Genomic DNA, 17,651 nt, shown 5'->3' with positions numbered 1-17,651 from the left:
AAGTTTTAATGTCTTTATTTCCCTCATTTTGCAAAATAAGGTATCATAAGTTGTATTTACTTGATAAAATGTAAGAGACTATCAATGTAAGAGAGAATATTATGGGTTATTCTGTAGCACAAAATTAAGATAACTTAGATTACATACAGTGTAGTTCATTTAAAATACTTTTACCCATAACGTTATATAATTGCCAGAATCTCAAAGGGAGCATTGTGTGTCTTAGAAATGCTTTATGGTTCATCTGTATTTTATGTAGCACCACTGCAGAATTAAATAATGAACATTTATTTGGTAGTTTACTGTGTTCCAGGAATAAGCACTTCACATGTATTAGCTTAAAGTTAACCTCAGAGTATGCCTGCAAGGGAGGTATTATCAGTCCCATTTTAAAACTGCAGAAGCTGAGGCACAGAGAGGTTAAGTTACTTGCTCAAGGTCACATAGCTAATAAGTCAAGAAGCCTGAATATGGTATGCTCTTTATGAATTTGTATCATATACATGTATATCTTATATTAAAGTAATAACTTACTAGCTTAAGCGTCAAATAACATATTAAGAGAAATGTAGCTGTCCCAAGTTCTAACTTATTGAATTTTGATATCTAGTAATTAGTGAAAATAACATACTACTGTTTTTTCCTTTATAGTCAGTTCATCAGTTACTTCCTCCCACTTACCGAGATGTTTGGCTGGAGTGGAGTGATGCAGAAAAGAAAAGGGAAGAATTAAGTAAAATGGAAACCAATAAACCACGTGATCTTTTTATTGCCAAACTTCTGAATAAATTGAAACAGCAGCAACAGCAACAGCAGCATTCTGAAAATAAGAAAGAAAGCTCTGAAGATCCTGAGGAATCTTGGGAAAATTTAGTTTCTGATGAGGATTTTTCTGCACTGTCCTTGGAATCAGCAAATGGAGAAGATTTGGAACCTGTTAGAAACCTCTTTAGAAAGTTGCAAAGTACATCTAAATATCAGAGACTGCTAAAGGAAAGACAGCAGTTACCTGTGTTCAAACACAGGGATTTAATTGTCAAAACTCTAAAAAGGCATCGGGTCGTAGTTGTAGCAGGTGAAACAGGGAGTGGCAAAAGTACTCAAGTACCACATTTTCTATTAGAAGATTTGCTTCTAAATGAATGGGGATCAAGTAAATGTAACATTGTCTGTACCCAGCCTCGAAGAATCTCAGCAGTGAGTTTGGCCACCAGAGTGTGTGATGAATTGGGCTGTGAAAATGGACCTGGAGGAAAGGTAAGATGTCATTCAGCTCCACCTCAGTGTATGATAACATTATTCACCTTCACTCTTGCGATCCAAATGGAACATATATCATATATGAGTCTTGAATGCTAGTGGTTGGTCAATGTCATATTTCAGGCACTTTTCTTTTTTTTTTGGCAGCTGGCCTGCACAGGGATCCAAACCCCTGACCTTGGTGTTATAATATCTTGGTGTAACCAACTGAGCTGACTGGCCAGTCCTCAGGCATTTTTCATGTTTTCTTCGATAGATGTTACTGCCATTCATATGAAAAGGTTTATCAGTAATTCTGTCATTAAAATTCTCATATAAGAGAAAAAGTATATTAACTTTAATAACTGAATATTTAAATATGTTACATACTAAATTGAACATTCAAAGAATATGGGCAAATTCAAATTTGACATATATATATCAAGTTTTGGCTAATCTTTTTTTTTTGGCCACAGAACAAGTCTTCATACATTTTTAAAATATGTTTTAAAATATTTAACATATTTAAAAACATATTTAAAAATATGTTTTCTAACAATAGAAAATATGTTCTCTGACCACAGTAACAGAAGGAAATTTAGAAAATTCACAAATGTGTGGAAATTAAACAACATTCCCCTAAATAAACAATGGGTAAAAAGAAATATCACAGGGAAATTAGAGTACTTTGAGACAAAAATCAAAGCACAGCATTAAAATTTATAGGATGCTCATGCAGTGCTTAGAGGAAAATTTATAGTTGAAAACACCTATATTAAAATGCTACATTCTTTTTTATAAATTACATTCTTTGTAAATTTCCTCCTTCATATCCTGGATTTTTTTTTTTTTTTCTCATTTTATTGTGTTGTCTAGGTCTTCTATCTCAGTGAGTTTCCTTAACATTGTTGCTTGGAATTCCTTTTTAGTCATTTCAAGGGTTTCTTGCTCTGTAGGGTCTGGTATTTGAGAATTACTGTATTCTTTTGGTGGTGTCATATTTTCTTGGGTTTTCATATTTCTGGTATCTCTACATTGATGTCTGGTCATCTGGTAGAGCAGTTGCTTCTTCTATTACTATGGAGTAGGCTTTGAGGAGAGAGATGTCCTCTTCTTTTTCTGGTCTCCACTGGTGACTTCTGGTATCAGTGTAGTTGAGTGTCTAGCAGGCCACCTGCATGGTAGTTGTAGCTACTGCTGTGGCATCTCCCACTTTCACGGCAACCGTGGTTATGGCAGTACCTGTGGTGGACCACCTGCATGAAAGTGGTATTCTTGGCATGCTCCTGGGGATGCTGCCTTTGGCTCCTGCCTTAGGACCCTGGGCATGCTCCGTTTCTTGTTTGCATCTGGGTGGAGGGGGCTGGCCCTTGGCTCCTGCCTTAGGACCCCCTTGTCTGATCTTTTCTGTGGAATGTATCCCTGAATGATTTTCAGTGAGCAGAAGGGAAAAACAATATAGATGAAATGCTAGATAAATGCTAGACTATTTTCAAATCCGTATTTAAGAAGAGATGGGTAAAGTACTTAAATATCTGTTGGCATGCATTTTGCCATACAAGTGTACATAAAACTGTCTAAACCTTAACCAGAGTGACTGCAAAATATAGCAATTAAATTAACTAATTAAGGTGTTTAGAGTCATATATGATGAATTGCAGGTTCATAAAATTCAGATTATTTATACTTTGAATAGTTCTTTCTTGAGATGGTGTATTAATGTCTTTGTCTCTAAGATGGGTACCCCTTCATTAAAATCTTTTTATTTAGCAAATTGTCTGGGTTTCTGTCATGGAATATAGGAGGATAAAAAGACATAGTTTCTGCCCTGAAAGGGGACAACAGACAGATACACAAATAAGACAAAGGAATGACTGAAGGAATAAGAAAGAAAATGTGATGGGAATGGATGCGACTTCAAGATTTTCAAGATTCTCATTAGGCACCACTGGTATGAAACCAGTTTTTTTTTTTTTTTTTTTTTTGGCAGCTAGACAGTACAGGGATCAGAACCCTTGACCTTGGTATTACCAACACCACACTCTAACCAAGTGAGCTAACTGGCTAGCCCACCACCTGCCTTTTAATGATGGCAAGTTTTATGAGAAATTGGTAGAAAAGTAGATCAAATTATAGAAGCTGCTTTAAAATTCTGTTCATGAGTATTATAGTTTTATATAATTGAAAACCATGGGAAAATACTTTTGATAATAATAAATTACACTAAATAGATCTACTTACATTGCTCTATATAGTAGTGAAACTTATGCTCACTTTTTAAAGCTTTTTTCCCAGATTGCTTGTGAGAATCTAATTGCAGGCTTGTGTTCTCTCTTCAGAATTCTTTGTGTGGATATCAGATCCGGATGGAATCTCGAGCTAGTGAATCTACCAGGTTACTCTATTGTACAACAGGGGTTTTGCTAAGGAAACTTCAAGAAGATGGTCTTCTAACTAATGTGTCTCATGTTATTGTAGATGAGGTGAGTCGAGCCTACAGTTATGTCCAAATAAATTGTAAACATTTTTGTGTTAAAAAGATGTTACTTCTAATACTGGCTAACATTTTTTGTGCTTACTAAATGCCAGATACTTCACATATAATAATTTTAATTTCATCTAACAAATGTATTTAATGTTATTTAATTTATTTAATAAATATTATATAATATTTGCTATATGCTTGACACTGTTCAAAGGATTTTATGTGTGTATATAAAATTTTATTTAATCCTTATAGCAACCCAATTAAGTAGATATTATCTTTATTTTACAGTTGAGGAAATTGAGGTACAGAGAGGTCAAATAGCTTGCTCAAGTTCACATAACCAGTAAGTTCTGCAGCTGGGGGTTCAAACCCAGGCAATCTGGCTCCAGTCTGTGCTTTTACCAGTATACTGCCTCTCAACTGCTACATTTAATTTTTAAAGAATCTGCTCTAATTCTTACAAAAGATAAGACATCTTCATCATTGTCATTTTCTCTATAGATATAGCCCTACTTGAATCAATTTGAATGCTCACTTAAATTGAATTATGACAAAAGTTTCACATTAGAATTATTTTAAGTGGCATACTAGCTAGTCTATGTAACTAATTTGCTTGTATATAATTCATCAAGAAGAGATAAGATACATAGCATTTCTGTTATTTAGAAAATATTATTATAAAGTTCCTGATGTAAAGTTTTTGCAAATGTCTATTAATTGACAATACTAACATTTAATTTGTGTATTTATGTATATATACATTTAGTATACGTATTTAGTCATTCTTTTACATCATTATATATTCTACAAAAACATGATTTTTTTAAATAGCTTTATAGTAGTATGTAGTTTGGATGTCCCATAATTTCTTTAACCATTTTCCTGTTGTTGGCAAGTTTAGGTAAAGATACTTGAAAATAATCTAATATTTGGGTAATAGAAAATGACAGGAATTAATCTTTATCTAAGGAATCTGTATTCCTTAATGGGGGAAGAAATTGTAGTGTTATTACTAAGATGTAAAGAGAAAGAGATTAGATGGCTGCTTTAGCAGGCTCACGGGTAACTGCTGCTGGGAGAGGAGGGCGTAGAAGGATGAGTGTCACAATTGTAGCTTTGCATGGCCGAGACCTAGATTTTTATCAGTATTTTATCAAGGGTCAACCTGAGCCAAAATGCAAATATATCATTTATATGAGAAATTTTTACTGCTAATAAGTTGAAATATTTGTATCAGCTAGTTAGTAAATTCTCTTAGAACCCCAAATTACTACAAGAGAATAGCTTGGTAAATATAGATTAGGGTGAACCTTAACTTAAAAACCAGATCAATTTCAGGAAGCTTTGTTCCCTGATGGTTTGTTATTAGCCATCTGTGGGAATGATTAGATGAATTGAGCTTCAGTGTGATAATGTCGACTTCTTGAACAATACAGCAAGAGTAGAAAAAAGACCAGTGAAATTCATTATCTAAATATAAGGAGGTAAGAAAGGTTGGGACAGAGTTCACTATTTATACAGGGCCATTACGAAGATGCTCAGATTAATAATCCTTCTGGCCTATTAGGAATTGTGCGGTTTTAGTTTATAGTCGATATGTGAATTAAGTAGCTTTTCTTACTGACTGCTGATATGCTTATAGTCAAAGTTTTTGCCCACCTATACCAAGTGTACTTACTAATAATGGATTTTTATTAGCTCACTTTATGTTCTATCCTTTTTCCTTTTCTTTAAATCTTTATCTGTATAAGTTATTGTCAAGCTAGGGCTTAGGGTTCACAAATCTCTCAAACCCATTGTACAGACTGGGTCACAAGTCCCTCACATGCAGGTCCACAAGCTAGATAATAGGAAAAAGTTCTGGGAGCCATGGGTAAAAAATTAATAAGCTTTATTCAGAGCTAGGAGCAGCCGCCCTAGTGGCCTCCCAGAGCGTTCCGAGGGGCATCATGTATCAGAGCCATTAGTCCTTTATACTTAAGTCCGTAACACAGGACACCTGGGTGCCCATACACAATCACATTAGATAATAACCAAGGAACACCTGGGTGTAAATGGCTATTTACATCAAATGCTCAGCAAGATTCTGAACATCTGAGGGTCCCTGACCATTTTCCTATATTTTCCCTACAGTTATCATGTATTTGATGAGGTTTTCCAGATCTCTGTCGTCCTTCAGGAGCTTCAGATGTAAATATCCAACGCTCTCTAGATACCTTCAGTTTCAGGAACTTCAAAACCAACATTTCCAAAACTCACCATCACCCCTCCCTGCTTATCCCTTATAACTTGCCCCTCCTCTCTTCTGAATCTCAGTGAATGGTCTCCACAATCACTTAGTCAAACCACGAAAGTAAAAAGTCTAAGATGTTTCCTCCTCCTTTCTCTCACGTCCCCTAAATCCAATCACCTAGTCCTGTTTATTCTGCCTTTCTCATATTTATTCACTTTTCCCCGTAGTCACTGGTCTTACCCTTGTATAGGCCACCATTATTTCTTTAATTGTTACAAAAGCCTTTAATTAAATTTCCTGCTTTTTGTTTTGCTATCTCTCACTACATTCTCCACATTGTAGCCAGAGTTATCCTTTTTGAGATAAAACTCAGACTCCATTATTCCCTGCTTTAAAATGCTTTAATCTCTGCCCTCTTTGACTCATTAAAGTCTCAGCTCCCTAACATAGTTTACAAGGCTTTACATGGCAGATTATTGAATACCTTTCCAGTTTTATCTCTTGCCCATCTGCCATTCCATGCTCAAGTCATTGATTTTTTTCTTCCAGTTCCTGAAATGTATTATGAGCCCCCTTTCCACCATGATTTTATAGGCACTTGTGTTCCTTGACCTGAACACTTTTTCCTCTCTTATAAATCCTGTTTCTTCCTCATCTTTTTCAAACTTATCCTTAAGTTCTCAACATCAATGGCAATTTCTTTTAGTAGCCTTCCTGACCCTCTGGATTAGCTACCTTTCATGTGTGATTTCAAACCATCTTGTACAAGATCCTCTTACTGGACTGAAAACTCTCAAATGAAGAGAAATGTCTTGGTTGTTTTTTAATCCCCAGTATATAGCATGATGCTGTGAGTACTTACTATTTGTTAGGTTCTGTTCTACGGACTTTGCATATCTTATTTGATTGTCACAACAACTCTATGAAGTTTGTATTATTTGTATTCTCTTTTTATAGAAGAAGAAATAAACTCAGAGATATTTTTAAAACTTTCCCAAAGTCTTACTGTGAGTGACTAGACAAGAATTGAACTCAAGCAATTGATTCTAGAGCCTGAACACTTAACCACTGCTGCCTCCTTTCCAAGGAAATGCATGATAAAACCTGCTTTAATTTATGTTATCTTGATGTACTTCATCTTTGTGTGCTACCTTAAATCTGTTATAAAATAAAATGGGGTAGAAATAAGTCAGAGTACAGAAAGTTGGAAGAAAGACTTAGACATTTGGCAGATATTTACATTCTGTCAGTGTACCTTGTCTGTGCTCTACAGCAGGTTTGCAGTGCTCTTCCCTAAAATGCATGTGTTCAAAAGGCATAAAACCCTTTTTCCTGGACACTGTTGGACCCTGTCAGATTCCTACTAATCAACTCTGCTTTTCTTAACATTGTACGTAAACTATCTGTTTTGTAGATATGGTGATAGAATAGTTTTATATTAGTGGCAGAGATTTGGGAGTCACTCTTGCTTCTAAGTGAAATTTGCGAGATACTCTAATCAGCTGCGTCTGATCTGGTTTGCAAACCGTCTTGTAGAGTAGAATACTACATGCTGGCTAGTCGTGTTCATTATATGCTAATTTGTCACTGGCTACAATTTCAGAGAATGACTTTACTTTTAATTCTGAAGATATGCCTTATTTAAATTATACAGCTTCTCCTTGACTCTACATATACTGACTCTACTTAAATACTGATTAACTTTTAGTAGATTTGAATGTCTGATTGTTTAAACCTCTTACTAGACATTATATATGATTACTTTTTTTATTCCCTTTATTCTAGGTTCATGAGAGAAGTGTCCAGTCAGACTTCCTACTAGTTATCTTGAAGGAAATTTTACAGAAGCGTTCTGACCTACACTTGATTCTAATGAGTGCCACTGTGGACAGTGAAAAGTTTTCCACATATTTCACACACTGCCCTATTCTCAGAATTTCAGGAAGAAGTTATCCTGTTGAGGTAAGTTTTCTTTATAATTGTAAGCAGATACTGCATTCCCACCAGGGAGTTTCCCCAGAAGATAGGTCCTTGTAGTCTGAGCCCAGAATTATTCCTAGGGTACTGTGAGTCAAGAGAGGACCTGGCAGTGGCCTTGAGAATCAGATGGCTGGTGCTGCCTTGCTGAGGGTAGGTAGGATGGAAAGGGGAGTTCTGATGAAAGATAGATCTGAGAGCTACAAACCATAAAACTAATTCTCAGATCAAAATCATTATGAGGGTACTTGCAGAAGTTTATGGAAACATTCATATTATCATTTAAATCTACTTTTTCATGAACTTTTTGAAGTCCCCTCATATGTCTAGATTGAAAGTGGCTACCTGGCAATAACGAACTCCTTTTTCACCCATCCTTCAAGTTTAGGGTTGTCTTTGAAACATCCTTTCTGTCTGTTCTATTCTTAATGCTTACCTTTTTAGTTCAGCTGATGAAGTCTACTCTTTTAACTGTTTTCACTTTAAAAAAAAATATGTAACATCATGTAATTTGTCCTGAGATTTTGGGGATAGACCCATCTATATCAACCAAGTTTATCACTCTGAAATAATACTGAAAAAAGTTTTTTTATAATATTCTAAATTAGCATTTGATGACATTCAAAGGTGGTAATGCCCTTGTTCTCTTTAAAACAAATTGGAGTTCACCTATTTATATACCTTGCTCTATGCAGGTGTTTCATCTTGAAGATATAATAGAAGAAACAGGCTTTGTACTGGAGAAAGACTCAGAATATTGTCAGAAATTTCTGGAGGAGGAAGAAGAAATAACTATTAATGTTACAAGCAAAGCAGGGGGAATAAAAAAGTGTCAGGTAAAAAGAAAACAGTTTGAAAGATATCCAATAATGGTATCTAGAGCATAACCTGCCGCAAAAGTTTTAAAATCATATGGCTAATAGTGAATTCAAGTATAATTTGGTAGAAGAGGAACAAATATGAGTATGAGCAAATTTTTAAGGTCATTTCTTTAATTTTATTTCTTTGTTTCATAAGACTGTAGTCTTTGATTTGTGGTATTTTAACTGTCTTCCTCAACTATTCTGGGTCATATAGATACACACATAAATTCAAGGACCATAATAAGTAAGAAGCAACTTCTGTAATAGTTTCATAGCAATGATTAATTATTGAGGAGTAAATTTGTGGTAATTTTCTCTACTTCGTCTCAAAACCATAAGTGGTCAGGATGGGGCAGGCCCAAAATCTATGTTCTTGCCATTGTTTTTCTTAGCAGCTTGTGTCCTGGCAGAGCCAACCTTAGCTGTATAGTGAAGCTGTCCAAGGCAAGCATAGTTTTTCGTAGGGAGTTAGTCTTGATTATGTGTTTTTAGAAATATCACAAAAGCCATAAGTAAATAAATGCATGAAGGGAGAAAGGGAGGAATAGGCTGGCCAGCTAGAGTTGGTTAGAGCATGGTGCTGATAACGCCAAGGTCCAGGGTTTGATCCCTGTACTGGCCAGCTGCCAAGAAAACACAAAACTTTCAAATATCACAAAAGTCATCTTATTCTGCATTTTAGCCAGTGGTACCAAATCCACCATTTTCATTATACCCATGATATTTCATTTGTATTTCATGAATGTATCCAATTCAATGAAAACACAAAGTTACTATATCTTTTAATTAAGCAGATAAACCAAGAAGGTAAAAACTAAAATCTTTCCCTAAAAGTCCAGATATAGAATTTACAAACTAAAGAAAGACTTCAGAAAAGTGTAGTTATTTCAAAGAGATGATCAGTAGCCAAAGCAGAATATAGAAGGAATGAGGCAGATATAAACTACTTATTAAAGTTATGACCTCTCTTGACCTGGCTGCTTTTTAGTTGCCACAGAATGATTGATAACACAATTATAATACGTTTCTCTACAATTTTTCTTTTAGTATGTACATACCAAGATAAAAAGGTTTTGCTATACTTAAGGATTGGATGAAATTAGATTATAGTAGAGATATGAAATTTTATACTTTTTCCACTTTTAAAAATATTCCTATATTTCAAAAAATAATTATGGTGACAGTGAGAAAAATATAGATTTGAAAGAATGCAAATACCTCCTTTTTTCCTTCTTTGTCTTATAAAATACTTGATATTTTTGTTCTGTTTTCTCTGGTTGGGTTTCTTTTAGGAATATATCTCAGTTCAAACTGGAGCAAGTGCTGATTTAAATCCATTCTACCAAAAGTACAGCAATCGCACTCAGCATGCTATTCTCTACATGAATCCTCATAAAATCAACCTGGATCTCATTTTGGAACTACTTGCATATTTAGGTATATTTCTATTTCTAATGTGTCTCCATTTTAAAAAAAAATTTTATAAAGGAACAAAATTTATTTCTTATGGTTTGGAGGCTGGGAAGTCCAAAGTCCAGCGAACACATCCGGTGAGGGCCTTGTTCTTGGTGGTGACTCTAGTGATGCACCGTGATCACATGGCAAGAATGGGCTGAGCAAGAGTGAGCTAATATCCTCACTTGCTCTCCTTATAAAGCAATCAGAACTACATCCATTACTCCATGAATGAATCTGTCCATTCATGAAGGTACAGTCCTCACAATCTAATCACCTCTTATAGGCTCCATCTTTCAAATGCCATAATAGTATTTCCCACCTTCTTAACACTCTTTCAATGGGGGTCAAGTTTCCAATACATGAACTTTTGCAGGACACATTTAACCAATAGCATGGCTGTAAGCAACATAAGTTAATGTTCTCTCAGTTTTCTAGGTCAGGAGTCCAGATACAGGTTAGCTGGGTTCTCTGCTCAGAGACTCAGTAGGCTGAAATGAAGGTGTTGGCTGGGGCTGCAGTCTCATCTGAGGCTTGGGGCTCTCTTCTAAATTCAGTGGTTGTTGGGAAAATCAGTTTCTTATAGCTGGAGGATTGGGTTCTTCATCTTCTAGGGGCCGCTGCTGATCTCTGCCAAATGACCCCCTCCACAACAAGGCTGTGTGCTGCTTCAAGGGAAACAGGGAGTATCTGTACTGCTTTAAATTGCTCTGACTTCTGGACCCTCTTTTAAAGTACTCACCTGATTAAGTCAGGCCCACTCAGAATAATTTCCCATTTGATTAGCTTGAAGTCAACTGATTAGGAGCCTTACTTGCACCTGTGAAGTTCCTTTCTTCCTCTTTGCCATAGAATCATGGTAGTGATGGCCCATCATATTCAGATTTCCCTTCTATACTCAACAGGAAGGAATTATACAGGCTTTGTAGTATGCCTGTCTCACTAAGACAAGGGTTTAGGGCTGCAGGTATCAGAAAACTTTGCTTTTCTATTTCTGAGGTATTTCCAGGAGAGGGATGTTTTGCTCAGCAATTTAAGGGGATTTTCTTTGAACATTTCCAAATTATTGTAATCTCTTGGTGCTTACTGGTTTGGGGAAGAGTGACTGTCTTATTTCTTAATTTGCTTTGCAGATGCTTGAGGGAGCTGAGTAGAAAAACAGTTTTCAGTTTTTTTAAAAAATAATTTTATTTGGAGCCGAACCCGTGGCTCACTCGGGAGAGTGTGGCGCTTGGGAGCGCAGCAGCGCTGGGAGCGCCGAGGCCACAGGTTCGGATCCTATATAGGGATGGCCGGTGCGCTCACTGGCTGAGCGCGGTGTGGGCGACACCAAGCCAAGGGTTCTGATCCCCTTACTGGACACACACACACACACACACACACACACACACACACACACACACACACACACACACACACACACACACACACACACACACACACACACACACACACACACACACACACACACACACACACTCTCTCTCTCTCTCTCTCTCTCTCTCTCTCTCTCTCTCTCTCTCTCTCTCTCTCTCTGGACACACACACACACACACACACACACACACACACACACACACACACACACACACACACACACACACACACTCTCTCTCTCTCTCTCTCTCTCTCTCTCTCTCTCTCTCTCTCTCTCTCTCTCTCTCTCTCTCACACTAAAATTAATAATTTTGTTTGTTTATTGAAACATAGTCCTGGATTGTTTTTCTCATTTTGTTGTGTCATCTGAATTTTCTTGTATATCATTGAGTTTCCTTAAGATTGTTGCTTGAAATTCCTTTTCAGTCATTTCATAGGTTTTTTGCTGTTTGGATTCTGGTACTAGAGAATTACTGTATTCTTTTGGGGATGTCATATTTGCTTGTTGTTTGTTTTTTATTTTTTGTATTTCTAGTATCCCTACCTTGATGTCTAGTTATCTGTTAGAGCAGTTGCTTCTTCTATTACTCTAGAGTAGCTTTTGAGGGGAGAGACTCCCTTCTGTAGATGTGTTTTATATTGACCATTGGGTAGGGTGTTTTAGTTTTGGTTCCGGGTAGATGCAGTAGTATAGTCTCCATGTGGTTACTTTGACTGTATTCAATGTTGGAGTTGTCTTTGAGTGCTTCCATGGCCTAGGCACTGGGACACTCAGTGGTTCCTTGCTGAAGTGAGTGACACTATGTTGAGCCATCCAGGTCATGGGTGAGATCTCAAGCGCCTGGGTGCCCTGTCACTCCTTGGCTGAGGTAGATGACCCTGGGTGGACTTACTGGCACTTCACCTAGTGTACTGTGACCCTGCTGGGTACATTGGGGTGTACTTAAGCTCCTCAGCTTGAGTGAGTGACCCTGGGTAGGGTTTCTCTTTCTTGTAGGCGGAGACACCTCCTGGGTCCTTGCGTCTCCTAGTTGGGGATGGGGTAGCAGTAGCCAGGAGTTTTCGTCTATACTCTATTTGAGTATACTGAGTTTCTGCACTTAATAGTGGCTCTGCGCATGTCCCTCCCCAGGTCAGTGCAGTCACATGGGCTGTGTGAGTAGTTCCCACAACAGAGTGCATGACCACAGGGGCAACTCAAATCCTCCTGCGGGTTGGGACACTGGTTCACAGGGGCTGTGCTCACTCACCTCTTTCCTTATGTTCCTCCCCGGGTCAATGCAGTCATGTGGGTTCCACTACTAGTTCCTACCACTGGTGCACAACCACTGGGGCTGTGCAAATTTCCCCATGGGTTGGGCCACTGGCTCATGGTGCTGTGCTCACTCACCTCTTTCCTCTTTCCTCCTGCCTGATAAAACACGAGAACACCTGGATCTGGGAGAGGTGGAGCTGGTGGTGTGGGGCTGAGCATCAGCAGACAGTGGAGGGACTGCTGTGTGGGGAGATTGGCGGCGGCAGCAGCACTCTGGGGCCGGGAAGTGGCGGGCTGGGGCACAAGCAGAAGGAGAATTACTGCTATGAAGTGCTCACGGCAGAGCAGATAGCTTTCACTGCAAGGGAAAATTTCTCCTGTGCTGATCTGGTGTCGGAGATCTGGCAGCTGAAGCCATGTGCCTCTTTCTCCTCTCTATGCTATTATCTTGGGCTTTTGTGCTCTACAAGGATCTTGCTATCTCCTGCTTACACTCCTATGCTCTCCCACCAGTGTTTTCTTCAATATGTAGCTGTCTATTCATTGTTCTGTTTATTTTTTTCTATGGGAGGAATGTGCCCATGGCACCTCTACTTCACCATCTTACCCTGCCTCTTCTTCATTTTCTTTGATAAAACCTTTCTACTAATGAGATATTTTAATATTTTATATGCTGTTTCTTTTTATTTTGAATTTCGTGTCTTTTTAAAATTTTCAGACAAAAGTTCCCAATTCAGAAATATTGAAGGAGCAGTACTGATCTTTTTACCAGGCCTTGCTCATATTCAACAGTTGTATGATCTCCTGTCAAATGATAGAAGATTTTATTATGAACGGTAACTACAAATCTTCATTACATTCCTGGTAGTTTTAAAATAGAAAAACATTTGGTACCTTAAAACTGTTGATGAGAGTTTTCAAAGTCTTTTCTTTCACCTTTAGTTAAAATTGTCTATGAGGAGGCAAGTTTTTGTTTTTTTAACATTTCTGTTATAGCATTTTATCTACTAAGAATTTTTAGGTACTATATCTGCATTTATTTTATTTTCTTAATATGATTAAGAGGGAATCCTGTGGTTAAGATGGTGGCTCCCCTCCCCCAACCCAGCAGCATTTCAGTTTATCATCATACATATTTACTTAACTGTTTACTATATGTTTTAATATAGTTTATTGCTGCTATTATGGTGATTACTTCAACATCAGAACATTTTCTAAAATTCTTTAAACCCTATATTTTACATAATTTATTCATATTAAATGTTTTCTCTATGATGGATATATACGGGGTTTCATTTTACCATTTTATGAACTTTTGTGTGTCTTTAAAATTTTTCATAATAAAAAATTTTAAGTTGCTTCCTATTGCAAATAAATTTTGTTATTCTTTGCAGTGTCTTCTAAAGAGAAACTCTTGCTAAGAACTATGATTTTAACTTTCAGATACAAAGTGATAGCTCTGCATTCTATTCTTTCAACTCAAGATCAAGCTGCAGCATTCACACTTCCTCCTCCAGGAGTCAGGAAGGTAAAATTCAGTACAGCAAATTTATATGTGATCCACCTGAGAATATTTCATTAAAGCATTATTACTTTTTTATCATAAAGACAGTTATTAATATTAAGTGCCTAATAGTGCATGACAGACTCCAGGTGCTCTGCTGCTTAACATAATCAGAAGTGAATTCAATATTAAAATTAAAGCATTTGAATTTTTTAAATTTTTGTTTTGTTTTTAAGCATTTGAATATTTACATTATGTGTTATTAAAGGGACAAGACTTTTTTCGGGAGTGGTAGTTAAAACATGCATGGATGTTGCTTTTGTAAAGAAAAATCACTGTTTTTTCACAAGAAGGCATCATGAAGAAGGTGGGATGTCAGAAGGTATTTAAATCTTGCCAGGAATCTTGTAGTTTTTTGGGCTGTTCATCCCTGATTATTTTTACAATACATAGACTATTAGGTTAGGGGGGAAAAAAATCTCAGTATTTTCATTGCGTCCTCTGTTCAGGATTCTAAGTGAAGAGATGCTTGGCGAAGAGTTTCTCAGATTTTGAATTCTCTCTCAGAAGGACAAAAAAAAGCACAATGTAGGAGTTGTAAAGAACACAGAGCTCCTGGAAAGAGCCCAACTGTTATGTCAGAGTCTTGGGTTCTAGTCCCTAAACTGTTGCCATCTGTGTAGCCTTTGGCAACCACTCAGCTTCACTTTTCTCATCTTTAAAAGTGGTTCAGTTAAACTGATGGTTTTCTTACTGTGCTCTGGGAACTCCTGATATTCTGAAGCTGTGTTGTGATCAGTAACATTTGGGACTCCCTGTAAGAAAGGAGTTCTTCCTCTTAACAAAAAAATTTGAATGCTTCTGAATTAGAATGATCATGTAGGTCTCATCCAGCTCTTAATAGAATTTGACCTAGAACGTTTTATCTTGAAGGATTCAACAGAAAAAAAAATGCAGAAGATTGTACTGTTCAGCCACCTGTGTTAAGAATTTTAGAACTAGACCTAAGAAATCATCTATTTCTACCTCGTAATTTGCAGTTGAGATAACTGAGGCTGAGAGAGATAAAGTGACTTGCCGAAGGCCACAACACTAATAAGTAACAGCAAAGACAGCAACCCAATTCTTCTCATTAATGTGCTATTTTTTTCCTGATAATTATGAAGGGTTGCGCTGAGCTGTCTCCATTCCCTCACCCTGTCATTCCACTTCTGTCATTTTTAAGATGACTTCTGTCCCATTCCATTTCTGTCATTTTTAAGATGACTGACTAGAATTAGGGGAATGGTATTTTTATTAGAATAAAAATCTGTAACTTTAGTTTAATTAGCAACCTGAGCTGACAAAACTAATTAGTACATATTAAAATTACTCAGTGAAAGCTAATAGATTGTAAATTTTTGTGAGTAAAATGTTTTAGCTTTTTCATTTATTTTCAGATTGTTTTAGCAACAAATATTGCAGAGACGGGTATCACTATTCCAGATGTTGTATTTGTAATTGACACTGGAAGAACAAAAGAAAATAAGTAAGTCTGAATTTCCCAAATCAAAATATTTTTAACCTAGAAAGAGTTTGGGGCTCTTGAATTCTTAGGAGAAATCACAGAATCATATAGAGAAAATACCAAATGTCCTAATTCTGCCCAAAGCAAAAAGCCACTGTAGGAAACTTTAAAATGTCTGAGAGTAAAAGTCAGAATTTCATGTGATGGGTTTTCTGATAAGTACTTCCTATAGACTGCTACTTTTAGAAAAGTAGTGAGAAAAATTTCAGAACATAAATTTTTGTAGTTTTTTTTTTTTTTTTTTTGGAAAATAGTTTAACAGAAGCATGATTTGTGGGACTATATAAAAAAAAAAAAGAGCATGGGTTTTAGAATCAGAGCTGGACTTAAATCTCTAACCTGCAATCCTGAGCAAGTAATATAAGCTGTCTAATCATCAGTTTCATCATATATAAAAGGAGAAAGTGAAAATTTTATAATTAAAAGTGCCTAGTACAGTGACTGGAACATAATAGGTAACCTTATCTGAATCTTCACCAAAAAGATTACTACTTTATAAATATTTTAATGTTTACATTGCATAAATAGGGAGACCACCTTTAGTAGTTTATTGTAATAAACGTTAGTAGTTTATTGTAATATATATACGCTATCCCCAGTATTAGCAAACTATAGCAGTATTTGAAAAAGGGTATTACTATCCAATAGAAAATAAATTCTTGATTCTTTGAATTGTACCTTCAGAGAAAATGTTTTCAGGATTTAACTGTCTTGTCAAAGGTACATGGAATTGTAATGTTCATAGCAGCACTTCTCAGACTATTTCAGAGGACTTTTGTTGCATAATTAAGGTATAACACTAAAAGCTTTCATGGATTTAGTTTGAAAAAGACTAAGTTAAACAGTTTTTTTTTTTCACATTAAAAGCCAGAACTTTTAATTTGGTGCTATGAGGCTTAGTATGTGGTGTTTGCTAAATTATTTAAATATGACTCATGATTTGAGAAATATTGGTCCACAATAATAATGGTCTTTTTTTAAGCCTATGTTTCTATGTTCAACTTAATTTTTTTTTTTGGCAGCTGGCTGGTGCAGGGATATGAACCCATGACCTTGGTGTTATAACACCACACTGTAACCAGCTGAGCTAAATGGCCAGCCCGAAACTTAATTTTAAGTCATGTATTTCTAGCTTTTTCTGATTTTGATTTAAGTCTGTTATCTACATATTTTCTTCTAAAACATTTCTTTAGGTACCATGAAAGCAGTCAGATGAGTTCTTTGGTTGAGACGTTTGTCAGTAAAGCTAGTGCTCTGCAGCGCCAGGGAAGAGCTGGGCGGGTCAGAGATGGCTTCTGCTTCCGAATGTACACAAGAGAAAGGTATGGCATAGCACTGGAAATTTAAAACATGTAAATCAGTACCATGTGGCATCTCTGATAATATTTATTTAGTATTACTTTATTTTTCAGATTCGAAGGTTTTATGGACTATTCTGTTCCTGAAATCTTGCGAGTACCTTTGGAGGAATTATGTCTTCATATCATGGTAATTATCCCAAAGGAACTCAGATGAATTTTTTGTTTTTCACCCCTTTTCAGGAAAAAAATGAAAACCTAAACTTACCTTATGTTGCTTTAGATTTTCAAGTATTTTTAATATGTGCCCCTCTCCATTTTTTTATGAGTAAATCCGCTGTGCTTCGACTTTGCCATAACACTCGTACTTTATAGACTAAAATACAGCCTTATAA

The 17,651-nt window shown here is 36.4% G+C and overlaps 1 protein-coding gene across 2 annotated transcripts in view; it reads left to right on the top strand.

Annotated features, from left to right (window-relative positions):
- DHX29 (DExH-box helicase 29) overlaps positions 1 to 17,651 on the top strand; it is a 45,458-nt gene that overhangs the window by 16,865 nt on the left and 10,942 nt on the right. For both annotated transcript variants that reach the window (XM_063086616.1, XM_063086615.1), the window contains 10 exons: positions 652 to 1,257; positions 3,579 to 3,722; positions 7,746 to 7,922; positions 8,633 to 8,773; positions 10,093 to 10,237; positions 13,606 to 13,723; positions 14,331 to 14,415; positions 15,831 to 15,919; positions 17,152 to 17,280; positions 17,371 to 17,446. In XM_063086616.1, coding sequence (XP_062942686.1) covers positions 652 to 1,257; positions 3,579 to 3,722; positions 7,746 to 7,922; positions 8,633 to 8,773; positions 10,093 to 10,237; positions 13,606 to 13,723; positions 14,331 to 14,415; positions 15,831 to 15,919; positions 17,152 to 17,280; positions 17,371 to 17,446 — 1,710 coding nt within the window. The remainder of the gene's footprint in view (positions 1 to 651; positions 1,258 to 3,578; positions 3,723 to 7,745; positions 7,923 to 8,632; positions 8,774 to 10,092; positions 10,238 to 13,605; positions 13,724 to 14,330; positions 14,416 to 15,830; positions 15,920 to 17,151; positions 17,281 to 17,370; positions 17,447 to 17,651) is intronic.

Source organism: Cynocephalus volans, chromosome 2 (genome assembly GCF_027409185.1).
Source record: "Cynocephalus volans isolate mCynVol1 chromosome 2, mCynVol1.pri, whole genome shotgun sequence".
In the NCBI taxonomy this organism is placed as follows: Eukaryota; Metazoa; Chordata; class Mammalia; order Dermoptera; family Cynocephalidae; genus Cynocephalus; species Cynocephalus volans.
The sequence above is the reverse complement of the archived record's forward strand: the minus strand, read 5'-3'. Positions and strand labels throughout refer to the sequence as shown.